General features: G+C 49.4%; 1 protein-coding gene across 1 annotated transcript in view; it reads left to right on the plus strand.

The window, feature by feature from the left end:
- The window catches only part of dapp1 (dual adaptor of phosphotyrosine and 3-phosphoinositides), a 91,750-nt gene that overhangs the window by 44,250 nt on the left and 20,042 nt on the right, over positions 1-27,458 (plus strand). The window contains exons 2-6 of the mRNA XM_038792803.1: positions 5,797-5,919; positions 10,051-10,184; positions 20,126-20,256; positions 20,345-20,392; positions 25,300-25,362. Coding sequence (XP_038648731.1) covers positions 5,797-5,919; positions 10,051-10,184; positions 20,126-20,256; positions 20,345-20,392; positions 25,300-25,362 — 499 coding nt within the window. The remainder of the gene's footprint in view (positions 1-5,796; positions 5,920-10,050; positions 10,185-20,125; positions 20,257-20,344; positions 20,393-25,299; positions 25,363-27,458) is intronic.

The following is a 27,458-nucleotide window of genomic DNA, read 5'->3' on the forward strand; positions in this document are numbered from 1 at the left end:
GCTGCAGAACTTCAGAGGCTTCACGTTCCGCCCCAATGTTAGTCAGCTACCTTGGGCTGAATGTACACTGAACAATATCCCCTTTTGATGTGGTTTAACCTGAGGGTCACCACACCTCAGGCGAGGGGCAAGGTTGAGAAAGCGGAGCCTTCATGAATAACCTCAGTCAGCACGGGAATTGAACCCGCGTCGTTAGCCTCACTCTGGATCACGGACCAGCTAAACCGGCCCCGGTGCCACAGACGCAATGGAGGGTATCCTCAATGTGAGGACGGGACTTCGTCTCCACCAGGACCGTGCTCCTACCAATACTGTCATGGACAGATGCATCTGCAGCAGGCAGGTTGGTGAGGATGAGGTCAAGTATGTTTTTCCCTCTTGTTGGTTCCCTCACCACCTGCAGCAGTCCCAGTCTAGCAGCTATATCCTTTAGGACCCAGCCAGCTCGGTCTGTAGTGACACTATTGAGCCGCACTTGGTGATGGACATTGAAACTCCCCACCCATAGTACATTCTGCACTCTTGCCACCCTCAGTGCTTCCTGTGGGAGTGTTCAGCTGAGGGAGGATGGTGCGTGGTAACTAGTCGGAGGTTTCTTTGTCCATGTTTGACCTGATGCCATGATGCTCCGTGTCGATGCTGAGGACTTCCAGGGCAACTCCTTCATGACAGTGAACCGCTGTGCTGCCACCATCTCTGTTGGTTCTGCTCTGCTGGGAGACAGGACATACTCAGAAATAATGATGGTGGTATCTGGGACATTGTCTGTAAGGTAGGATTCTGTGAGCGTGACTAGGTCAGGCTGTTGCTTGACCAGCCTATAAGATAGTTTTCCCAATTTTGGCACAAGCCCCCAGATGTTAGTAAGGAGGAATTTGCAGGGTCGCTTCTGGTACCTACGTTGATGCCGGGTGTTCCGTCCAGTTTCATTCCTTTGTGTTTCTTTGACGCAGTTGAATACAACTGAGTGGCTTGCTAGACCATTTCAGAGGGCATTCTGGAGTCACATGTAGGCCAGACCAGGTCAGGGCGGCAGATTTCCTTCCCTAAAGGACATTAGTGAAGAAGTTGGGTTTTTACAACAATGGACAATGGTCTCATTATCATCATTAGACTTTTAATTTTAATGTTTTATTGAGTTTGAATTAAACTCGGGTCTCTGGATTACTGCAAATCCAGTTCTATCGGATAAGCAATCTGATAATTTATTAACAGTGGAGGAAGGGTGGTCAGGTAGCAGTTTCTCAATGCTTTTATTTACTGGTGCCTTCTGGAAACTAGACTCTCATCTTGTGATGGGCCTTCTTTTATATTGTTTATTTTAACCATAGTTTTGAAAATTAAGGGTAGCACGGTGGCACAATGGCACAGGGGCTGGTTTAGCTCACCAGGCTAAATCGCTGGCTTTCAAAGCAGACCAAGCAGGCCAGCAGCACGGTTCGATTCCCGTACCAGCCGCGCCGGAATGTGGTGACTAGGGGCTTATCACAGTAACTTCATTGAAGCCTACTCGTGACAATAAGCGATTTTCATTTTCATTTCATTTTTCAACTTCTCTTATTTCAAGTAAGTGAGGCCTGATTTCATCATACGATCAACGACACGGACTTTAGCTCAATCGAAAAATGTGGAGGCATCTTTTCTTTTCTATAATTCTCTTCATGCAGGCGCCCACTCAAACCCGTGTTATGCATTGGTCCCATCTTGCACCAACAGATTATGTTTCCTGATTATTTAAAATGTATCTGAAGGAAGCACGGTGGCGCAGTGGGTTAGCCCTGCTGCCTCATGGCGCTGAGGACCCGGGTTCGAATCCCGGCCCTGGGTCACTGTCCGTGTGGAGTTTACACATTCTCCCCGTGTCTGCGTGGGTTTAACCCCCACAACCCAAAGATGTGCAGGCTAGGTGGATTGGCCATGCTAAATTGCCCCTCAATTGGAAAATATGAATTGGGTACTCTAAATTTAAAAATAAATAAATAAAATGTATCTGAAGATTCATGGTCATCAGACAGTGAATGGAGTGTTCTAGCGAACTCCTGCGTCTATATGAAATCGTGCAGGTTCCCAAACTCTTCAGCAGCTCAGCCTCTGGGTGATCTTGCTTGTGGGCTGCAAGTGTGGGTCATGTCCAGACCCACATCCTGCAGCTGAAGGGAATCACATTGGGGTGTGGGAGAGGGGAGTCCCAGTCACATTCCATGACTATTTGTGGTGATCACAGAGCGATACAAATGTCAAATGTTTGGCCTAAGACGATGGACTGAATTATTTCACTGGAATTTTGCTTGGCCAATAGGACACAGCCCCATTCACCCTCTGCTCGCTAACCCACATTGACTCCCAGTCCTGCAATGCTTCAAGTTTAAATTCTTTTTCTTGTGGACAATTTAGGGTGGCCAATCCACCTACCCTGCACATCATTGGGTTGTGGGGGTGTGACCCATTCAAACACGGGGAGAATGTGCAAACTCCGCACAGACAGTGACCCGGGGCCGGGATCGATCCCGGGTCCTCGGCGGCGTGAGGTGGAAGTGCTAACCACTGCGCCACCCTGCCGCCCCCATGTTTAAATTCTTGCCCTTGTTTTAAAACCCCACCGTGGCTTCACCCTTCCCTTTCTTTACAACCTCCTCCAGTCCTACAACACTCTGAGATCTCGGCGCTCCTCCCATTCTGCTCATCCCTGATTCCCATCACTCCACCATTGGCCACCGTACCTTCAGCTGCTTGAGCCTAAAGCTTTGCGCTTCCCTTCTGAAGTCTCTCCACCTCCCCACCTCTCTCTCCTCCCCACTGCTTATACCAGTGGTGGGCAACCTGTAGTCTGGGGGTCAAATGCAGCCCATGTGGGTTCTGAATGTAGCCAATGAGTCATTTTGTTGACCGGTGCTCGTGCGCAAATGCGCCATATGTCCCTCATTTCCATCCGCGTAGATTTTTTCCAACCGGTTTGACTGAAGAGATTTGCACCTAAAAGGGGGGGGGGGGTGGGTGAAGTGTGCTGATTGCTCACAGCACTGACTGCGAGAGCCGTGCGCTCCCTCTGTGTCCAAAACATAAATATTTATTTTATTTTCACCACTTGAAATTGATGACATATTTGCTGTGTATATGGGCAGCACGGTGGCGCAGTGGGTTAGCACTACTGCCTCATTGAGCCGAGGTCCCAGGTTCGCCCCCGGCTCTGGGTCACTGTCCGTGTGGAGTTTGCACATTCTCCCCGTGTCTGCGTGGGTTTCGCCCCCACAACCCAAAGATGTGCAGGATAGGTGGATTGGCCGCGCTAAGTTATCCCTTATTTGGAAAAAATGAATTGGGTACTCTAAATTTTTTTTTTTAAGGGCAGCACAGTAGCATGGTGGTTAGCATAAATGCTTCACAGCTCCAGGGTCCCAGGTTCGATTCCCGGCTGGGTCACTGTCTGTGCGGAGTCTGCACGTCCTCCCCGTGTGTGCGTGGGTTTCCTCCGGGTGCTCCGGTTTCCTCCCACAGTCCAAAGATGTGCGGGTTAGGTGGATTGGCCATGCTAAATTGCCCGTAGTGTCCTAAAAAAAAGTAAGGTTAAGGGGGGGGGTTGTTGGGTTACGGGTATAGGGTGGATACGTGGGTTTGAGTAGGGTGATCATTGCTCGGCACAACATCAAGGGCTGAAGGGCCTGTTCTGTGCTGTACTGTTCTAAAATAAATAAATAAATAAATATTTGTTGTGTATAAAATTAATTTAACCTTATTCATGGGGTCACGGTTAGTGAACAAGCCCAATTTCAATCTTGCGCCCACTGAGATGAAGGAGGGACATGCATGCGGCCCACTCACTAGCCCAGGTTGCCTATCGCTGGCTTAAAAGCTGCCTCCTTGCCTGAGCTTTTGATCATTTGCCTGAATACCTCCTTATGGGGCAATTTCTGTTGGATAATTTTCTCTGTTGAAACAGCTGAGGATGCTTTATTGAACAAATTGTGAGTGTGGAAGCTGAAAAATGTCAAGCTGTCACAATTAATTGACCATTATGTGAAGGGTGACTGACCAACCAAACTGAGAATCTGTCTCCATTCGTGATAAGTATACAATTTAAGAACCGTTACAAATAATCTTCAATTGATTTCTCCTCATCCTCCCCTCCAACCCTAACCTTCTTTTTTTTAAAATTTAGAGTACCCAATTCATTTTTTCCAATTAATGGGCAATTTAACATGCTCAATCCACATCTTTTGGGTTGTGTGGGCGAAACCCACACAGACACGGGGAGAATGTGCAAACTCCACACGGACAGTGACCCAGGGCCGGGATCAAACCTGGGACCTCGGCGCTGTGAGACTGCAGTGCTCCCACCGTGCTACCCTGACCCTCCTAATATCTTTTTCTTTAACTCGGCATCCACCTGCCTCCTTGTACTTTGATATATTAAAGGTGTTGTTTAAATGCAAGTTGCTGTAGTGCTTTCCGTTAACTGCAGTATGTTAATATAGAGAGGAATGTGTGAGAGAGGATGACGAGTTTGGACTGCAATCCCTGGATTCTACTTGAATGATGAAATGTCCAATTAGATCTTTAGACCAGAAATGGTCAACCACATGATCCTTGGTGATCACCAGCGACACGCTGAGGGTGAGGCAGGTTCCATGCAGTGGCCAAGTATATTTATGGTTTTAAAGAACACCTTAACCATAAGGTACTTAACAGCAGATATGACACTCGGTTTTAAAAATAAATCAATTGTTAGTCACGTGGACATTCCAAATGATGGCTACCGCTAGCGAAATTTGGGCAAGTGATGACCAGGAGGTTTGGTCCCTGAATTTACCTCCATTCTTCCCCTGTCGAGGACCCCCACCCGCCCAATTATTCTTTGATGTGTTTGCACTTCTTGTTTGATGAAGTTTCCAAGCAGCATCTTGGACCAGTTTCCTGTGTTCGAGGAACCATAAAGCTGTGATCGACCATCCCAGCATGAAACTCATCCCCTGCTGTGGAAACTTTACTAAAGGGAAGACATGTCGAGGGACCAAGAGAATTTATTTAATATCCAAGCCCGGGGTATCGGCACTGCTGGCAAGAAGTATTTTACCGTCCCTTCACTGTCACTGGGTCAAAACACTGGAACTCCCTCCCTAACAGCACAGTGGGTGGACCTACACCACATGGACTGCAGGTGTTCAAGGGGGCATCTCACCTTCTCAAGGGAATCCAGGGATGCCCATATCCCAATAAAATAAACTTCCGCATCCTGATAAAAAAATAAATTTATAATAATAAACTTTATTGTCACAAGTCGGCTTACATTAACACTGCAATGAAGTTACTGTGAAAATCCCCTAGTCGCCACACTCCGGCGCCTGTTCGGGTACACAGAGGGAGAATTCAGAATGTCCAATTCTCCTCACAGCACGCCTTTCAGGGCTTGTGGGAGGAAACCGGAGCACCCGGAGGGAACCCACGCAGACACGGGGAGAACGTGCAGACTCCGCACAGACAGCGACCCAAGCCGGGATTCGAACCTGGGACCCTGGCGCTGTGAAGCAACGGTGCTACTGTGCCACTGTGCGTCCGCGTCCCAACAAAAACCAGCTTCCAAGTCCTGGAGTAGGAAATTAAAACTCTCAACTTTGTGCCAATCTTGCACAGGGTGTACGCTTTGCTCTGTAAAATATGAGCAATGTCTTTATTAATATTCTCTTATCAGATTGACTCAGTACAATGTTTTGAGGAAGTTCTCCTTCATTACAAGGAGAATGAGGACTGAAAGTGTGCAGGTTGGCTGATCTGTAACTGGGATATTTTGTTCCTCTCTAGCTGGTACCACCACGAACTCTCTCGCCATGCTGCTGAAGCCCTGCTCCTTTCCAATGGCAAAGATGGGAGTTACCTTCTCAGGAAGAGTCACGATTGTCCAATGTTGTACGCGTTGTCAGTGAGGTAAGCCTGTCAGACACATTTGGAAAATTGCTGAGTTATTGACTTCCTGGAGACTACAAACCAAGGAGAAGATTGGTGTTGAATTATTCAGCCAAATTATAGAAAAAGCATATCGGGAAAATAGTGCATTAATTAAGGGCAAATCTGAATGTGGAACTTTTGTATAGGGTGTTGTTGAGACCACATCTGGAGGATTGTGTCCAGTTTTGGTCTCCTTATTTGAGGAAGGATGTGGTGACATTGGAGGCAGTTCAGAGGAGGTTCACCAGATTGATTCCGGGGATGAAAGGGTTGACGTACGAGGAGAGATTAAACAGTTTGGGTTTATACTCGCTGGGGTTTAGAAGGGTGAGCGGGGATCTGATCGAGGTATTTGAGAGACTAAAAGGGATTGGTAAAGTAAACGTGGACCAAATGTTCCAACTTGTGGGGCAATCTAGAACGAGAGGCCAAAGATATAGGTTGAGAGGCGGTAGATTTAAAACTGAGATGAGGAGAAAGTACTTCTCGAAGAGGGTGGTGAATTTGTGGAACGCTTTGCCCGATAGTGCGGTGAAATCGGAGTCATTCAATGGTGATGGATATATTACTGGAAAAAAATAGGCCAAAGGCATATGGGGAACAGGTAGGGAGGTGGCTTTGAGACCAGGGAGAGATCAGCCATGATCTGATTGAATGGGCGGAGCAGGCTCGCAAGGCTGAATTGCTGACTTCTGCTCCCAATTCTATGTTCCTATTATTTCCATTGACCGGAGGGTCAGCATCGAGAGGCCACAGATTTAGACAAGTGGGATAAAAATCCGGGGAGATGGGAATTTTTTTTACACAGCGAGATGTTGCAATCTGCAACGGACTGCCTGAAAGGGTGATGGGAATGGATAAACACTTTAAAAATGTAGAGCATGGGGAAAGAACAGAGGAGAGGAGGGCTAACTGGATAGCTCCTTCAAAGGTTCAGGCGTGATGTATCATTGGCTTATTTTAAAATGGAATGCAGCAGGCAGACAAACTCTTCATTTCTTCTTTTCAAAGCCTTTGCTTTGTTTAAGAATCGGGATTTGGAGATGGTCGATTTTCCCCATGTAGTGTATCAACTTGGACACCGGTATCACTAGATTTGATGTCAGTAATGCAAATGGGAGAGAGAGAGAATTACAAACAAGACACACACACAAAATTCATTTTAAGCTTTGTAAAAAATAGAGGGTAGAACATAGAACATAGAACAGAACAGGCCCTTCGGCCCTCAATGTTGTGCCGAGCCATGATCACCCCACTCAAACCCACGTATCCACCCTATACCCGTAACCCAACAACCCCCCCTTAACCTTACTTTTATTAGGACACTACGGGCAATTTAGCATGGCCAATCCACCTAACCCGCACATCTTTGGACTGTGGGAGGAAACCGGAGCACCCGGAGGAAACCCACGCACACAGGGGGAGGACGTGCAGACTCCGCACAGACAGTGACCCAGCCGGGAATCGAACCTGGGACCCTGGAGCTGTGAAGCATTTATGCTAACCACCATGCTACCCTGCTGCCCCGGGTGAATCCTGATTTATTTGAGAGAAGGGTGCGTAGGTGGATTTGACGTACAAATCAGTCAGGGTCACATTGAAACAACAAGGGGCCAAAAGAAACAGTCGTGGAGTGGTATACAGACCTCCAAATTGCAGTGGTATAGTTGGGAATTGCATTAGACAGGAAATCAGAGATGCAAGTGATAAAGGAACATCTGTGATTATGGGTGACTTTAATCTGCATACAAATTAGTCACGGTACAATAGAGGAGAAATTCTACAGTGTATACAAGATGGTTTTCTGGACCAATACGTTGAGGAACCAACAAGGGAACAGACCATCTTGTATTAGTAGATAAATGATTTAGGGGAAAATTAGTGGGATTGAAGGCGGATAAATCTCCAGGGCCTGATAACCTTCATCCCAGAGTACTTAAGAAAATGGCCCTGGAAATAGTAGATCGTTGCTGATCATTCCAAAACTGTTTGGACTCTGGAATGGTTCCGACAGATTTGAGTGTAGTTAATATAACCCCGTTATTCAAAAAGGGAGGTAGAGTGAAAAGAGGGAGCCTAATGTCAGTAGTAGGGAAGTTGCTAGAGTCATTATCAAGGATTTCATAACACCGCATTTGGAAAGCAGTGGTGTAATCAGACACAGTCAACATGGATTTACGAAAGGAAAATCATGCTTGACAAATTTATTGGAATTCTTTGAAAATGTAACTAGTAGAGTTGACCAGGGAGAACTGGTGGATGTGGTTTATTTAGACTTTCAGAAGGCTTTCGACAAGGTCTCACAAAGCAGATCGCTATGTAAAGTTAAAGCGGATGGGATTATGGGTAGTGTCTCGAAATGGATAGAAAGCTGCTCAGCAGACAGGAAACAGAGAGTTGGGATAAATGGGTCTTTTTCTGATTGGTAGGCAGTGAATCGTGAGGTACCGCAGGGAATGTGCTGGGATGCCAACTGTTCACATTATAGATTAATGATTATTATGTCCAAATTTGCAGATGATATAAAGTTGGGTGGGAGGGTGAGCTGTGAGGAGGATGCAGAGATGTTTCAGCGGGATTTGGGCAGGCTGAGGGAGTGGGAAGATGCATGGCAGATGCAGTATAAGGTGGATAAATGTGAGGTGATCCACTTCGGCAGCAAATATAGGAAGGCAGATTATTACTTAAATAGGTGTAAATTGAGAGAGGTGGATGCTCAGCGATACCTTGATGTCATTGTGCATCAGTCGCTGAAAGTAAGTGCACAGGTACAGCAGGCAGTAAAGAAGGCAAATGGTATTTTGGCCATCATAGTCAGAGGGTTTGAGTATAGGAATAAAGATGTTTTACTGCAATTGTATTGGGCATTGGTGAGGCCACACCTGGAGTATTGTGGGCAGTTTTGGTGACCTTATCTGAGGAAGGATGTTCTTGCTATGGAGGGAGTGCAGCGAAGGTTTACCAGACTGATTCCTGGGATGGCAGGAGTGTCGTATGAGGAGAGACCAAGGGCAGCACGGTGGCACAGTGGTTAGCATTGCTGCCTATGGTGCTGAGGACCCGGGTTCGAATCCCGGCCCTGGGTCACTGTCCATGAGGAGTTTGCACATTCTCCCCGTGTCTGCGTGGGTTTCACCCCCACAACCCAAAAGATGTGCAGGATAGGTGGATTGGCCATGTTAAATTGCCCCTTAATTGGAAAAAATAATTGGGTACTCTAAATTTATAAAAAAAAAAATGAGGAGAGACCAAGTCGGTTAGGATTCTATTCATTGTAGTTTAGAAGAGTGAGAGGGATTGTCGTAGAAATTTATCAAATTCTAACAGGATTGGTCAGGATAGATTCAGAAAGAATGTTCCCGATGGTGGGGGAGTCCAGAACTAGGGGCCATAGTTTGAGGATAAGGGATAAACCTTTTGAAATTAAATGAAATGGCCACATTCCGGTGCCTGTTCGGGGAGGCTGGTACGGGAATTGAACCCACGCTGCTGGCCTGCCTTGGTCTGCTTTCAAAGCCAGCGATTTAGCCCTGTGTTAAACCAGCCCCTAATTAGGACTGAGGTGAGGAGAAATTTCTTCACCCAGAGAGTGGTGAATCTGTGGAATTCGCTACCACAGAAAGTAGGTGAGGCCAAAACGCTGTGTAATTTCAAGAAGGAATTAGATCTAGCTCTTGGGGCTGAAGGGATCAAGGGATGGGGGGGGGGAAAGGCAGGATCAGGGTATTGAACGTGATGATCAGCCATGATCATAATGAATGGCGGAACTATTTTCTGTGTATGTTTCAGTGAATGACAGGAGAAGTTTGAAGGGCTAAATAACTTCCTGTTTCCATGGTGCATATGTATATGTTCCATGGAGGCAAAAATCTAAATCCCTGGTCTGCAAGCTGAGATCAAATTCAGGCTGGTAATGAATCCAGCAACAAATTTGCAATAAGGATCTTCCGGATGCTGTAAGGCCAGAAGCCAGAGTGGCGATTGTGCCGAACAGCAACTTTGGTGGCCAAGTTTATTGAGAGAACGTGGAGAGTTGGAAACAATGCTGTAAAGTTGACATGCAGTAATGATGATTGATGTTAAGTAACAGTACAAATCTTCCTATTACAGAGGCAAAGACTCCGTCAAACACTTCCAGATTGAGCGGACCGAAGACTCCATTAAATTTGGGTTTAATGAATTTCGATCACTATCGGAATTTGTCAGTCACTTCGCCAATCAGCCACTTATTGGAAGTGAGACAGGTAATCTCCCAGCACTTTGATACATCTAATACACCGCTAGAAATCAGATAGGCTCTTATCAATAGCTGTTGACCACAGTCTGCTACAGTTTCTCACATTTGCGAATATTTCATTTTGGGGTATTTTTTTTTTTTTGCAAACTTCATTGTCATTCTGGGTAATGCAGATTTTTCATCCCTACATCATTATAATGTTGCACATCCTTCCGTCAGGCCTCGAAGGAATAGAACATTTTCATCACCAGTCGTTTTTGCAGATTGTAACGTTGGGGGTCACGGGCTACCAGTGTAGCATTACTAACCCTGAGGGAAGGGAACATTAGTGGGCAGACTGGGAGGGGCTACTGAGACTGGCTGTTTAGCTAGTTGGATTAAGATGAGGGTTATTGATAATGCCCAGTTACAGTTGGTTTAGCTAGTTGGATTAAGATGAGGGTTATTGGTAATGCCCAGTTACAGTTACCCTCCATAAACCTGCTGCCCATGTCCTACGTCGTGGCAAGCCCCATTCAACCATTACCCCTGCGCTTGCTGATTTATGTTGCATTTCGGTCTTGATTTAAGAATTCTCAACCCTTGTTTTCAGATCCATCTTCTTGCCCTTCCCTTTCTCTGTAACCTCCTCCAGCCACTACACCCTCCCTATCTCTGTAACCTCCTCCAGCCCCTACACCCTCCCTTTCTCTGTAACCTCCTCCAGCCCCTACACCCTCCCTTTCTCTGTAACCGCCTCCAGTCGCTACACCCTCCCTTTCTCTGTAACCTCCTCCAGCCCCTACACCCTCCCTTTCTCTGTAACCGCCTCCAGTCGCTACACCCTCCCTATCTCTGTAACCTCCTCCAGCCCCTACACCCTCCCTATCTCTGTAACCTCCTCCAGCCCCTACACCCTCCCTTTCTCTGTAACCTCCTCCAGCCCCAACAACCCTCCCTATCTCTGTAACCCCCTCCAGCTCCTACACCACTCCCTATCTCTGTAACCTCCTTCACCCCCTACACCCCCTCCTTATCTCTGTAACCTCCTCCAGCTCCTACACCCCTCCCTATCTCTGTAACCTCCTCCACCCCCTACACCCCCTCCCTATCTCTGTAACCTCCTCCAGCCCCTACACCCTCCCTATCTCTGTAACCTCCTCCAGCCCCTACACCCCCTCCCTATCTCTGTAACCTCCTCCAGCCCCTACAACCCTCCCTTTCTCTGTAACATCCTCCAGCCCCTACACCCTCCCTGTCTCTGTAACCTCCTCCAGCCCCTACACCGCTCCCTATCTCTGTAACCTCCACCAGCTCCGACAACGCTCCCTATCTCTATAACCTCCTCCAGCCCCTACACCCCCTCTCTATCTCTGTAACCGCCTCCAGCCCCTACATCCTCCCTATCTCTGCAACCTCCTTCAGCCCCTACACCCTCTCCCTATCCCTGTAACCACCTCCAGCCACTACACCCTCCCTTTCTCTGTAACCACGTCCAGCTCTTACACCCTCCCTCCCTGGGCGGGATTCTCCTGTACCCGGCAGGGTGGGGGGTCCTGGCGGGAGGGAGTGGCGTGAACCACTCCGGCGTCGGGCTGCCCCAAAGGTGCAGAGGGTGGGCTAGGCCGGCACCGGAGTGGTTTGCGCCCCACCGGCCGACGTGGAAGGCCTTTAGCGCCGCGCTAGCCGGGGCCGATTGGCTCCACCCGCCGGCGCAGGTCCGCGCATGCGCAGGAGCGTCAGCGGCTGCTGACGTCATCCCCAAGCATGCATGGGGGGGGTTCACCTATGCGACGGCCATCGCGGAGGCTGACACGGCCGGTGCGTAGGACAAGATTGCCCCCATGGCACAGGCCCACCCGCGGATCGGTGGGCCCCGATCGCGGGCCAGGCCACCATGGGGTACCCCCCCAGGGCCAGATCGCCCCGCCCCCACCGGACCCCGGAGCCCACCCGCGCCACCAGGTCCCGTCGGTAAGGGACCTCGTCTAATTTACGCCAGTGGGACTGGCAAAGAGCCAGCGGGTCTTCGGCCCATCGCAGGTCGGAGAATCGCCGGGGGGGGGGGGGGGGGGGGCGCTGTGAGCGGCCGCCGACCGGCGCAGCGTGATTCCCGCCCCCGGCGAATCTCCAGTGCCGGAGAATTCTGCGGCCGGAGGGGGTGGGATTCACGCCGTCTCCCCGGTGATTCTCCGACCTGGCGGGGGATCGGAGAATCCCGCCCCCTGGTGCCAGCCAGTGTTGCTGCTTCCCACAAACCTTCTTCATCTTCCTCCCTCATGTGTTTATCCAGCTTCGATGCTCTTTGCCTCAAGTACTCCTCACAGCACCTTCATTAAGAAACGTAAATTTAGTGCAGAGACATTCAAACATTCATGATCTACCACATCGGAGAGATACAGGCCTCCGTTTTAAGGATCTACAGAGGAAATTTCCAATTTTACACTTCTGGCACTGAGCCTGTGTGTTGACAATGTTTACTCACAGAAGTCACGCCCCCACCTGCCACCAAATTCTGTCAGATGTGTCAGCAGGGTCATTGGTTCACTGGGCAGTAAAGTCACCAACACCGCCATCTGTCCCACTGAACCCACTGAACCCGCTGCTGTGCCACACTCTTTAACAAAGGAAAGACTTGCATTTCGATCGGCCTATGTGCGGTCTCAGAGTGCCTGCAGAGCTTTTTACTGCCGTTGAAGTCCCTTTTTAAAGTTTAGTCAGGAAAACCCAAATTGCGCACAGCAATCTCCCTCAAGTAGGAACGTGATAATGATTCAGGTAATCTGTTTCTAAGTGATGTTGACTGAAGGATAAATATTGGACCCAAGACATGAGGGGAGATCTCCCCAGCCCTTCCCTGAAATAGCACCATGGGACCTTTCTGAGCAGGAAGATCGGGCCTCCGCTTTAAATTTCATCTGAAACAGTGCAGCTCTCCTTCAGTACTGCATGGGAGTGCCAACCTGGATTGTGTGCTTAAGCCTTTGGAATGGCACCCTGGAGAGGGCGGCACGGTAGCACAGTGGCTAACACTGTTGCTTCAAAGCGGCAGGGTCCCGGGTTCAATTCCCTGCTTGGGTCACTGTCTGTGCGGAGTCTGCACGTTCTCCCCGTGTCTGCGTGGGTTTCCTCCGGTTTCCTCTCACAAGTCCCGAAAGACGTGTTGTTAGGTGAATTGGACATTCTGAATTCTCCCTCTGTGTACCCGAACAGGTGCCGGAATGTGGCGACTAGGGGATTTTCACAGTAACTTCATTGCGGTGTTAACGTAAGCCTACATGTGACACTAATGTAGATTATTATTATGAAAGCCACGGCTTTCTGACCTAGAGGTTAGAGTGCCATCCATTGGCTGACATCTACTCCAAACCTATGCCAGCTTGGTAAAATTACCCCAGTGTCTCTACCCCGGCTGATGAGAAAACTGCCTTTCCCCCAAACCCTACTTCCAAAAATGGTCACGCGCTCTGCTTGAGATACTTCGTTCAGAGTCAAGATCGATGAGTTTCAATCAGGAAATTGTCTATTAAAAAAAGTTGGTCATTGTGATCTGCTCCGAACTGATGGACCCCAGCTGGAGTTAAGATATACATCAGCCACGGTCTGATCGAATGACGGTGGGAAAGGCTCACAGGGGTAAACGATCTTGTTTATTCCTCCACTGAAGAACGAGGCTGAATACTGTCATTTATTTGAACCTGTGGACAAATTCAGTGAACTTGGTTTGAAAGTCCATTCGATGGTCGTGCAGCTTGGAGGATTGAAGTGTGATGTTGAATAAAGTTAAATCTTGTACTGTTACCCTGCGGGGACTTAGAATCAGATTCTATGAAGGAGATTCTGAGAAGGAGGTCACTCCTCCATCATGCTTATTGAAAGTGCTGTCGAATTAGGTTCCACCCCCAGTGGTTTCCTTGTGTCTCTACTAATTAGACCCAGATTGAAATTTCCGATGGAACCTTATTTTACCACACTTTCAAGAAGCTTATTTTAAATTCCGACAACCCTCTGTGTGAAGTAAAGTCTCCTAATTGCCCTCCGGTTCCTCTCCCAATTATTTTAAGGTTGTGTGGTTTACTTACCCACTTACCAGAACAAACAGTTTCTCCCTCCCTTCACTAGCAACACCAGTCGGTAGTAATCAGTGTTTCCTTGCTGTGGAAGTGTGGCCCTCACTAAGCTGTAGTGTGCTGGTTTGAACACCGCTCCCACAGGAGAGCATCCGGTGTGTAAGGGCAGCTAATAACGTTCTAGCGAAAGAGCCAGCTCAGAGAAATGCAGGTCCCCAACAAATTCAGGACTTGCTGCTGGTTGCTGTACAAGGGAGCGCGAGAAGCAGCTACGAAAAGGCTGTCAACCCATCAATCCCGTTAATAATTTCCACCTTGTGCTGTTGACTTCATTTCTCATTTATTTAAGCCTGGAAACCATAGACTGCAGCAATAGCACAGAAATGCTGTCAGGCCAATTCTTTTTTTAAAATTTAGTGTACCCAATTCATTTTTTTTTTCCAATTAAGGGGCAATTTAGCATGGCCAATCCACCCACCCTGCACATCTTTGGGTTGTGGGGGCGAAACCCACGCAGACACGGGGAGAATGTGCAAACTCCACACGGACAGTGACCCAGAGCCGGGATTGAACCTGGGACCTCGGCGCCGTGAAGCAGCAGTGCTAACCACTGCGCCATCGTGCCGCCCTCTTTTCAGGCCAAATCAATGATTGCTTTGTAAGCCCATCTCGTTTCAATATTGCTTTCAGCAAGTATTGTATAAACACTAAACTGTATGTGGACTTAACGGAGCTATGTGGGCGGCACGGTTGCACAATGGTTAGCACTGTTGCTTCATAGCTCCAGGGTCCCAGGTTCGATTCCTGGCCTTGGGTCACTCTGTGTGGAGTCTGCACGTTCTCCCCGTGTCTGCGTGGGTTTCCTCCGGGTGCTCCGGTTTCGTCCCACAAGTCTTGAAAGACGTGCTGTTAGGTGAATTGGACATTCTGAATTCTCCCTCAGTGTACCCAAACAGGCGCCGGAATGTGGCGACGAGGGGATTTTCACAGTAACTTCATTGCAGTGTTAATGTAAGCCTACTTGTGACTCTAATAAAGATTACTATATTATTATTAATTTATGTATAAGTCCTGATGATGTGAAGATGGACTCCCAAAGGCTTCTTAAGTCGAACAAACAAACTTTATTTACAAGGTTGCTTCATTCGGGTGTGTGCTTCGAGCTGGTTATTGTCCACTCCTTCTAACTAGGAAAACACCTCCCCCTTCGATTGCCTGCGCAAGGCATTGCTTTGAAGTTCAGACCACGTGACCCTTACTCAGTAAGGCTGGTCCTAAAGTAACAGTCTCCCCACATCCTCCCCTTTTGACTCTTTCTATTTTACCGTCCTTATTTACCAAATTACTTCATACAGGCGAATGGAAAACACCATCAAAATCTGAAAAATAAGTACATTTATACTCAGTCCTGAATTATAACTACAAGCTACATACAGAGGTTCGATGATTATAAATCAGGAGTGGAATTCTCCGTCCTCCCGTACCCGCTTTCTGATGCGGCGCACCCCGCCGGCAATGGGATCCTCCGTCCCCCCCGCCGCATTGGGTTTCCCATTGTGGGCACCCCCATGCCGTTGGGAAATCTCGCGGATGTGAGTGTGATGCCGGCGAAGGTTTTTTTAAAAACAGACTATTGGAGCCTCTCTCTACTCTTCAAGTGGTCCATGTGTTTATGAACGCTCTGCCCTACCATGTCCACTTGATATGAAAAGCAATAATTCCGAGGATCCAACTTGATCCACTTGCTGACGTTTTCACATTTAAGGCTTCATCTGCCTTAAATCTACGTGGTCTACTGGGCTGTTTAGCACACTGGGCTAAATCGCTGGCTTTGAAAGCAGACCCAGGCAGGCCAGCAGCACGGTTCGATTCCCGTAACAGCCTCCCCGAACAGGTGCCGGAATGTGGCGACTAGGGGCTTTTCACAGTAACTTCATTGAAGCCTACTCGTGACAATAAGCGATTTTCATTTTTTTCATTTCATTTTCATGTGAACCGTAGCCTGTTTTCTGATGCTCTTGGCTAGTCTCTATCCTCCCTGGCATGAGGCTCAGTCTTGTTCTGGGATGATGTCTCATCAGCAATTCTGCTGATGGAACTCCCGTTGTTGCATCTGGAGATGGTACGGTAGCTGTGGAGAAATCAGGAGATTTTGGTCTCCATGGTTCTTCCTGTCAGTTTCTTTAGATCAGACTTGAAAGTTTGGACACTCTCTCGGCCCGTTGGCTTGATGCTGAATGGTAAGGCGCAGTTCTGATATGTTTAATACCATCGAGAGTGGTGAAGGTTTGAAACTCAGCACTTGTGAATACGGCTCCATTGTCTGACACCATGAGTGGGATTCTCCGACCCCGTGCCGGGTCGGAGAATCACCAGGGAGGGGGCGCGATTCACACAACGCCGCTCCGACACCGGTCCGGCGATTCTCCAGTCACTGGAAAATCGGCGCCATTGGCGTCAGCGAAGCCCCGGTCGGGGGCCGCGCCCGGAGAGTCTCCCAGCTCGATTGGCCGAGCGTCCGCCGAGTCCCGCCGTTCTTGTATGGTCCTACCCGGCGGGACCTCAGTGTTCATGTTGTGGGGAGGCACCCTGGTGGGGGGGAGAAGGGGGATCCGACCCCCGGGAGGTGGCCTGGCCCATGATCGTCGGAAGGGCTGATCCTGGTAGGGGCCTATGTTCCTCCGCGACGGGGCCCCTGTAGCTCTCCACCATATTGCGTTGGGGCTGGTGCGGAGAAGGCAACCCACGCGCATGCACGGACTCGCGTGGCAGTAGCGCGCAAGCGTGGACCCGCGGCGCCCGGATCGGCAGCTGGAGCAGCGTGAGGCGCTCCAGAGCCATGCTGGCCCCCTGTGTGTGGCGCAGGATCGCTGCACCTGGGGGCCTGGTGACGCCATCGTAAAATGCTCCGGCCTTTACGATGGTGTCAACACTTAGCTCCACGATCAGAGTACCCCGGGCTGACTTTAGGTAATCTATGAGTTGAAAAACATTGACATAATCTTTCAACGGTAGCATGCGATGTAGGTGAACTCACCTCATAAATGTCCATCCATTTAGAGAGTGCATCGATCAACAGCAAAAACATTGTGTCCAGGAATTGTCCAACAGTCAATATGGCTCAATACCAAACTTGCCCTTAACGATCAGGGAATTGCCTCAGGATCAATATAAATCTTTGCTCCTCTGATATTTGCCTAATTTGCCACAGCAGACGTCATATTTTGTTGCCAATTCTGGCAGAGCGTCATGTGGCGCAGTGGTTAGCACTGGGACTGCGGCGCTGAGGACCCAAGCTTGAATCCCGGCCCTGGGTCACTGTCCGTGTGGAGTTTGCACATTCTCCCCGTGTCTGCGTGGGTTTCACCCCCACAACCCAAAGATGTGCAGGGTGGGTGGATTGGCCAGGCTAAATTGCCCCTTAATTGGGAAAACAACAAATTGGGTACGTGAAACAAAAACATTCTGGCAGTCCCCCGTCTGCACTTGAACGATTGCAGATCAATTGAACTAGATTTCTTTATGCCAATCAGAGCCCAGAATTCCTGGTCCTTCGTCCGTCACTATTATAACCAGGCACTGGGCAGACTGCAGCCCATAGATCACTATTGTGGTGTTTTTTTACTTTTATTGCCACTCCCGTATACGTTTTTAACTTGGCAGTGGTGCCCCCCAGGTTCAATAGTTGGACACCCTCTCGGGTACCGAAATGTGTCCTCAGCCATCACATTGGCCTCTTGACCCACATCCATCCTTACAGACTTCCTATTTGCACAGAGTGTTGCAGTAATAGGGGCCGAAATTCTCCGACCCCCAGCAGGGTCGGAGAATCGCCCGGGGCCGCCGAAAGTCCGGCCCCCGCCGTGGCAGAGATTCTCCGCCACCCGGGAAGTGGCGGGAATCTCGCCACTCCGATCGGCGAGGCCCCTGCGGTGATTCTCCGGCCCGGATGGGCCGAAGTCCCGCCGCTGGGAGGCCTCTCCCGCCGCCGAGGTTTGAACCACCTCTGGAACGGCGGGATCAGCGGCGCGAGTGGGCCCCCGGGGTCCTGGGGGGGGGGGGGGCGGGGGGCGATCGGACCCGGGGGGTGCCCCCACGGTGGCCAGGCCCGCGATCGGGGCCCCCCGCTCAGACTCCGGGCCAGTGCCCTGGGTGCACTATTTCTCTTCCGCGGCCGCCACGGCCTCCGGAAGCGGAAGAGAAACCCACATCGCGCATGCGCCGACCGGCGAAAGCCTTTCGGCCAGCCCCGCTGCTGGGGGCGCCGGTTTTTTGCGCCAGTCTTCTGGTGCCAACCGCTCCGGCGCGGGGCTAGCCCCCAAAGGTGGGGAGAATTCCCCCCCTTTGGGGAGGCCCGACCCCTGAGTGGTTGGCGCCACTCCCCTACGCCGGGACCCCCCGTCACGCCGGGTAGGGGAGAATCCTGCCCCCGGGTCTGTCTGACTGCTTTCAGATTAAATACTGAGTAAATATCAGAATTAATGGTGCAAGGCTCTTTCACATTGTGTACTTGTAACATCTTGGCTGATCAGTTACCCGGCAGCCGTGACTCAGCACCACACCTATTTTATCAAATGGCCTCTTTTGTGACAATAAAAACACTCAACCCCCTTAAACCGACATGATTCAGAAGCATGGTTCCTTCCCCCCCCCCCCCCCAACATCGCTAATGTGTATCTTCAAATTCATTTTCATTTTAAAAAATAATTTCTTTTGGTTGTTCAGGCCACGTGACCCTTGGTTAGTAAGGCTGACCTTGTGACAATCACAGAGCTATAAACCTCCCCCAAGTAAATTCGGCAAAAAGCTTCAGGTTCTGTGTCAGCTGTGACTCAGTCGGTGGCTCTTGTCTCTGAATCAAAATGTTCTGGATTCAAGTTCCAGTCCGGGACATTTGAGTATAAAAATGAAGGCTCGCACTCTGGAGCAGTACTGAGGGGGTGCCTCATTGTCGGTGATGCCGTCTGTCGGATGAAATGTTAATCTAAGGCCTGCAGTGGTGGATGTAAATGATACCCATGGTATAATTTGAAGACGAATAGGGAGGTTCTCATGGTGTTCTGACCAATGTATGTCTCGCAGTCAACTTCATAAAAATAGATGATGTCATTTTGCCGTGTGCAAAATCAGCCGTTGTGCTTCCTACATTAAAAACAGTGGCTGCAATTGAAAAGGTACTTCGATTGATTGACAGATTGATTGATTTATTGTCACATGGACCGAGGTACAATGAAAAGTATTTTTCTGCAGCCAAGGGAACGTACACAATATGTCCATAGTAGGCATAGTAGTGCCATGGGCGTCATGGTAGGCACAGTGGTTAGCACTGTTGCTTCACAGCTCCAGGGACCTGGGTTCAATTCCAAACTTGGGTCCCTGTCTGTGCGGAGTCTGCACGTTCTCCCCGTGTTTGCGTGGGTTTCCTCCCACAGTCCAAAGATGTGCAGGTTAGGTGGATTGGCCACGCCAAATTGCCCTTAGTGTCCAAAAAAAAGGTTAGGTCAGGTTACTGGCTTAGGGGGATTGGGTGGAGGTGTGGGCTTAAGTAGGGTGCCCTTTCCAAGGGCCTGTGCAGACTCGATGGGCTGAATGGTCTCCTTCTGCAGTGTAAATTCTATTAAAAATACATAAATAATCAACAGAGTACATTGACAAATAAGTAATTGGTTACAGCGCGGAACAAGGGGCCAAACGCAGCAAATACTTGAGCAAGAGCAGCTTAGGTAGCCGTTGGCTATAACACGTTTTGCGCTATCAGACGATCCTGGAAAGGCTTGGACAAATTTAAACCTTTATTTTGGTAGATTCAGCTTTGGCGGAGGGGAAAGCATTTGCGTTTTGAACGTAACTTTCATTTCCTGTCGATTTTACATTTTCTTAAAAATTTATTTAAACAAAGGTACGCTTCTTATACTTAAAACTCCCTATCCTCGGAACGTGAACGAGCCTTCCATTTACGAGTCTGTCCGGGTTCACACAGCCATGCAGTCCGGACGCACGGAAAACGACCTGATTGCCGAAGCTCCGTCAGTGAGTGCAATTTTAACTTCACTTCAACTTTTGCCTGAGATAGAAACGCCAACTGGATTCCTCTTAAACATTTCTCTTCCTCTTTCAGTTGGGGACTAAGGAAGGATACCTCACCAAACAAGGAGGCAGAGTCAAGGTAACGTTCTATATTCTTCCCAGTGTGTGGGCATTGGAGCCATAGAGTTTGTACAGCACAGAAAGAGGCCCTTTAACCCCTCCTGTCTGCACCGCCCATAAGGCACCTATTTATTGAAGAATGAGGGGATATCTAATTGTGGTATAGAAGAACGAGAGAGATCTAACGTTTTCTGGGGGTGAGTTGATGCTACAAGTGGGTAATCCACAGGTGGGAAATCCCAAGATGCACAGCCCAGGATGTCTATTCATTTGAACAAAAGCGAAGCCACACCCAGATGGCAGGTAATTTCCTGATTGAATGCTCCCTGCTCAGAGTATCAGCACAATTCTGGGTCCGCCCTTTCAAAAAGTAACTGGACAAATACTTGAAAGGGGGAGGGGGGAATGTAGATTTCTGGGATCATCGTATTGAATACAGAGCAGGCTCGGCAGGCTACTCGTGTTCTTATGTAAAAAAGCAGGGAGAGTGAGACTAATCGAACAGCGTTGGGAAAACAAAGGTAGCTTTAAGAGATTTATATTTGTATTGGTAAACATTAGAAATAAGCTATAGTTTTAAGTGGGTTTTGTTTCTGTGCCAGGAAGGGTAAAACCTATAGTTAGATTCATGCTGGACAAAGGTGTTTGCATGTGTGGGGGCTGGTCTCAGTTCCAACTGTGATTCTATTGTGCTTAGAGTGGGCTAAGGCATGAAGAGTAAATAAACAAGCAGCGGTTGCTTAGCAACTGGGGCCTTGCAAGGTAAAGAAGCTTTTATGTTTTAGTTTGGCTAATTTGCTTGCAGTTGGAGATAGGTAGTGAAAGAGGAGGCTGCTCTCACGGCTCTGCTAGAAGCAGTTGGTTTTAGAAGGCTAAGGAGGGAACATCTCTCTCAGCCTTGCTAGAAAAAAAGCCATACTATGGTGTAATGTTTAAGAAAACAGGTGCCGGCAATCTAAAGTCCAGCAAGTTAAGGAAACTAGAGAAATTAGTTTCAGGGAAAAATGCCCCAGTCTATCCAGCCTTTGCTTATAACTCAAACCATCAAGTCGCAGTAGCATCCGAGTAAATCTTTTCTGCACTCTTTCTAGTTTAATGATATCCTTTCTAGAATAGGGTGACCAGAACTGTACACAGTGTTCCAAGTGTGGCCTTACTAATGTCTTGTAGAACTTCAGTAGGACGTCCCAACTCCTGTATTCAATGTTCTGATCAATTCATGTTTAATAAATGTTTTTTTTCTTGTTAAAATTAATTAGCGGTCCCGTGACTCTGTCCATCTACGTTTTAATTTTAAAAAGTAGAAGTTACGGTCTTTTGAACCAGGGTTCCATTCTGGGATCACCCCGTCCAGCTGTAACATCAACTGGGATTGTAACAATAGCCCGATGAAAGAGCTGGCACAGGGGCGATGTGCCGAATGGCCACCACCTTCTGTGCTGCATCATCCTGCTGCAGGGTTGCTAGGATCACCTGTTTTGCATTGGAATGTCTCTTCTCTGTTTGAGCTACTCAAAGGTTATTTCAATTGATTTGCTGCTTTAAACAAATAAAGAACCCGAATAAAGTGGGCTTTTGAGGAAGTCTGTGAGTCGGTGCCAATCTGTTTTCCAGCAGAGCTCATACATTCCACTGAAGTTAATTATTGGCAGATTCTTAAAAGTAAGTTAACTAATTCGAAGTGGTGCAAGTTTAGAATACCAGCAACTCAAGGTTATTGGAGGATAGTCCAACAGACTTCTCAGCAACAGGTGAAAAGATGCAGGAGATACTAGGCAATGAGTCCATAGCAAACTGGCAAAGGGAAGACCCAGAGGGCATCAATTTATGGCCGTTGGCAAAGGAAGGACCTGTTTTACGGAACGAGGGGTTGGGATTTGGAATGCGCTGCCCGAGAGGGTGGGGGATATATATTCAACAGTAGCTTTCAAAAGGGAATTGGAGGAGAAGAAAATGCAGGTATATTGGGAAGGGGCGGGAGAGTGCGATAGAACTGGATTGCTCTATGAAAGAGCCAGCGCAGACTGGATGGGACTGACTGACCTCCGCCTGCGTAGCACTAATCTATAGTTCTATAGGCTAATGCCTCGGCTGGAGATCTCTTATTGTGTTTAGAACATAAGAACTAGGAGCAGGAGTAGGCCATCTGGCCCCTCGAGCCTGCTCCACTATTCAATGAGATCATGGCTGAACTTTTGTGGCCTCAGCTCCACTTTCCGGCCCGAACACCATAACCCTTAATCCCTTTATTCTTCAAAAAACTATCTATCTCTATCTTAAAAACATTTAATGAAGGAGCCTCAACTGCTTCACTGGGCAAGGAATTCCATAGATTCACAACCCTTTGGGTGAAGAAGTTCCTCCCAAACTCAGTCCTAAATGTACTTCCCATTATTTTGAGGCTATGCCCCCTAGTTCTGCTTTCACCCACCAGTGGAAACAACTTGCCCGCATCTATCCTATCTATTCCCTACATAATTTTATATGTTTCTATAAGATCCCCCCTCATCCTTCTAAATTCCAACGAGTACAGTCCCAGTCTACTCAACCTCGCCTCGTAATCCACCTCCTTTTTTATTTCCCTACAGTCATTGCGATCATCCATTTTGTATTCTGGAAGTGGCCCTACACCCCTAACCCCCTCCAAGCCCTAACTCACTATAAGGAAGTCCCCAGGCTCCCTCACAACCCCCCACACCGGCATAGAGCAGCCCCCAGCCCGATCACCGCTGTGCAAATAACTGCCAGCTTGGCACCTTGGCATTGCCAGCCTGGCATCCTGCCAGCTGGCAGTGCCACCTGGGAACCTTGGCAGTGCCAGGGTATCACTCTGCCCAGAGGGCATGCACCTGGAGGCCTCCAATCCCTAGGAGACCCCCACAAGTGCCATTCCATCTGGTCCCCATGTGTGGAGACCAGCACTGACTGGCACTCGCCCGAGGTCTCCAAGGCAAAGGGGAAAGGAAGAGTAAGAGAAGCAGGACCGGTAAACATGGTGACTCAAATAGATCAAATATTACAAACCAGGGGTGAAATTCTCCAACCCTCCCGCAGGGTCGGAGAATCGCCCGGGGCGCCGAAAATCCCGCCCCCGCCGTGGCAGAAATTCTCCGCCACCCGGGAAGTGGCGGGGGCGGGAATCGCGCCACGTCGAGCGGCGAGGCCCCTGCGGCGATTCTCCGGCCCGCAATGGGCCGAAGTCCCGCCGCTGGGAGGCCTCTCCCGCCGCCGAGGTTTGAACCACCTCTGGTGGCGGCGGGATCGGCGGCGCGAGCGGGCCCCTGGGGTCCTGGGGGGGGGGGGGGGCGCGGGGCGATCGGACCCCGGGGGGGTGCCCAGGCCCGCGATCGGGGCCCACCGATCTGTGGGCGGGCCAGTGCCCTGGGGGCACTCTTTCTCTACCGCCACCGCCACGGCCTCCACCATGGCGGAGGCAGAAGAGAATCCCCCAGCGCGCATGCGGCAGCTGCCGCTGACGTCACCACCGGCGCATGCGCGACCCGGCGAAGGCCTTTCGGCCAGCCTTTCGGCCAGCCCCGGCGCCGGGCGGCGGACCTGAAAGGCCGCTGGTGCCAGTTTTCGCGCCAGTCGACGTGGTGCCAACCGCTCCGGCGCGGGCTTAGCCCCCAAAGGTGCGGAGAATTCCACACCTTTGGGGAGGCCCGACCCCGGAGTGGTTGCCGCCACTCCGCTACGCCGGGACCCCCCGCCCCGCCGGGTAGGGGAGAATCCCTCCCCAGAAGTGTAAGATGATGCAAAGATGTGTTTTTCCAGGTTGGCTGTGTTTTATCACACCCAGAGATCCAACACTGTGCTCTAAGAGTCTGATTTATGAACACTTTGTCCACATGGATACAACTATTTATTTGAATAGAATGCTTGGAAACTCTCTCCTCCCACCGCCTGCCGAAGTATTGATACAGGAGGAGGCTGGGTATTATTACTGGACTATTAATGCAGAGGATTAATTGTGACAATATTTCGATGCATGTTCAAATCCTAACATAAGTTTGTGAATTGGAATTAAGGTAATGACATATATTTTGGAATTAAAAATCCAGCATCAGTCATGGTGACCACAAAACCACTGGGTTGTTGTAAAAACTGAACTGGTTCACTGATCTCTCCTTGCCTGGTCTGGCCTATATGCGACTCCAGACTTATAACCATAGAATAGAACCATAAAATTCCTACAGTGCAGGAGGCCATTTGGCCCATCCAGTCTGCACCAACCCTCTGAAAGAGCACCCATTCTAGACCCACTCCCTCACCCTACCCCTGTAACCCCACCCAACCCGCACATCTTTGGTCTGTGGGAGGAAACCGGAGCACCCGGAGGAAACCCACGCAGACACGGGGAGAAAGTACAAGCCTTCCCGAACAGGCGCCGGAATGTGGCGACTAGGGGCTTTTCATTCTCGTGACAATAAGCGATTTTCATTTTTCATTTTTCAAGTGTAAACTCCACACAGACGGCGACCCAGGCCGGAATTGAACCTGGGTCCCCGGCGCTGTGAGGCAGCAGTGCTAACCACTGTGCTACCGTGCCACTCTGTTCTGCCCTCTGAAATTGCCCAGCAAGACACCACATACCAAGAAAAGTCACCACAGGGACTGAGTGCTTTAGGAAGGCAGCATTTTAATAGATTTTCAAGGTTAATTATGAACAAGCCCAACACTGGTGAGCTAAGTGCTAAGGAGCAGAATAAACTGGTATGTTTCCCTCTGCTTATCTCACCAGTCGTCTGATCGTTCCCTGATCCTTTGTGACAGCCTCGGGTGACCGATGTCCTTGTTTACCCCACTGCCGAGTCTGATCGTCTAAGAGAGTGTCTCAAGAACAGTGGTTTCCTGATTCTGAGTTTACCACTGAATGTTCATACTGATCAATGATTGCTTTATTTTCCCTTCTTTGCTTTTTTTCAGAGCTGGAAAACAAGGTGGTTTATTCTGCATAGAAATGAACTCAAGTATTTCAAGGACAAAATGGTTAGTGTTGAAAGAAATTGCATTTATTAACTTCTTTAAAAAGGTTAAATTTAACAGACGGCGAGTGGAATTCATGACAACGGAGTCGAAGGATATGCCGATTAGAGATAAGGGGGGGGAAATGACTTGCGTTTACATAGTGCACCTCGCAACCACAGTCAGAGGGTCAGTACTGAGGGAGTGCCGCACTGTCAGAGGGTCAGTACTGAGGGAGAGCTGCACTGTCAGAGGGTCAGTATTGAGGGAGTGCCACACTGTCAGAGGGTCAGTACTGAGGGAGTGCTGCACTGTCAGAGGGTCAGTACTGAGGGAGTGCAGCACTGTCAGAGGGTCAGTACTGAGGGAGTGCTGCACTGTCAGAGGGTCAGTACTGAGGGAGTGCTGCACTGTCAGCGGGTCAGTACTGAGGGAGTGCCGCACTGTCAGAGGGTCAGTACTGAGGGAGTGCTGCACTGTCGGAGGGTCAGTACTGAGGGAGTGCTGCACTGTCAGAGGGTCAGTACTGAGGGAATGCTGCACTGTCAGCGGGTCAGTACTGAGGGAGTGCTGCACTGTCAGAGGGTCAGTACTGAGGGAGTCCCGCACTGTCAGAGGGTCAGTACTGAGGGAGAGCTGCACTGTCAGAGGGTCTGTACTGAGGGAGTGCCGCACTGTCAGAGGGTCAGTACTGAGGGAGTGCGGCACTGTCAGAGGGTCAGTACTGAGGGGGTGCTGCACTGTCAGAGGGTCAGTACTGAGGGAGCGCCGCACTGTCAGAGGGTCAGTACTGAGGGAGTGCCGTACTGTCAGAGGGTCAGTACTGAGGGAGTGCTGCACTGTCAGAGGGTCATTACTGAGGGAGTGCTGCACTGTCAGAGGGTCAGTACTGAGGGAGTGCCGTACTGTCAGAGGGTCAGTACTGAGGGAGTGCCGCACTGTCAGAGGGTCAGTACTGAGGGAGTGCCGCACTGTCAGAGGGTCAGTGCTGAGGGAGTGCTGCGTTGTCAGAAGTGCCATCTTTCTGATGATATTTTAAGGCGAGGTTGACCTCTCAGGTGGACAAAAAAGATCCCAGGATACGATTATAAAGAGAAGGGTTTGTTGTCGTGTCCTGGTGTCATCAACCTTTATCACTAATAGGAACAGGTTGTTATGGAAAAAAAGATCAGCGGCTGGGACTTCTGTGAAGAGTAACTCAAAGCCTGTCCACCATCTTCAAGGTACAAGTCAGGAGTGTGATGAGATACTCTCCAATTGCCTGGATGTATACAGCTCCTGTAACGCTCCAGAAACTCAACGTCATCTGGAGAAACCAGCCGGCTTGTTTGGCTTCCCAAATACTGGCGCACAGTGGCAGCCGTGTGTTCCATCTACAAGATGCACTGCAGGAACTCACCAAGTCTCCTTCGACTATGCTGCTCTTGCTCATGTATTTGCTTTGTTTGGCCCTCGTTCCGCACTGTGACGAATCGTTGTTTGTGGATGTACCATTTGTCAATGTATTCTGTCGATTATTCTTTTTGTCTACTATGTACGTACTGTGTACGTTCCCTCGGCCGCAGAAAAATACTTTTCACTGTACTTCGGTACATGTGACAATAAAACCAATCAATCAAACCCACGATCACTACCACCGCAGAAGGACAAGGGAAGCAGATACCTGGGAACCCCACCACCTGGAGGTTCCCCTCCAAGTCACTCACCATCCTGACTGGGAAATATATCGGCCGGTCCTTCACTGTCGCTGGGGCAACATACTGGAACCCCCTCCCTAACAGCACAGTGGGTGTGACTACACCCCATGAACTGCAACGGTTCAAGAAGGCAGCTCTCCACCACCTTGAGGGATGTTAGAGATGGGGAACAAATGCTGGCCTAACCAGTGACGGCCACATCTTGTGAAAGAATCTCATTGCTGTTTGTAGGACGTTGTGGCTTGTTGATCTATTTCCCAGACATTTGAAATCCCTCTTTTTATTTTTGGAGGAGGAGGGGATTAAGTCTCACAATTGTCCAATTCGAAAATGACTGTGTGGAGTGTTTTATGACCTTGTGCTGCAACTTAGAATATTGCTGCTCATAACGTTGCAACCTTACAACTCGCACCAAGTCAGAGC

The sequence above is a fragment of the Scyliorhinus canicula genome, chromosome 3, assembly GCF_902713615.1.
Source record: "Scyliorhinus canicula chromosome 3, sScyCan1.1, whole genome shotgun sequence".
NCBI lineage: Eukaryota > Metazoa > Chordata > Chondrichthyes > Carcharhiniformes > Scyliorhinidae > Scyliorhinus > Scyliorhinus canicula.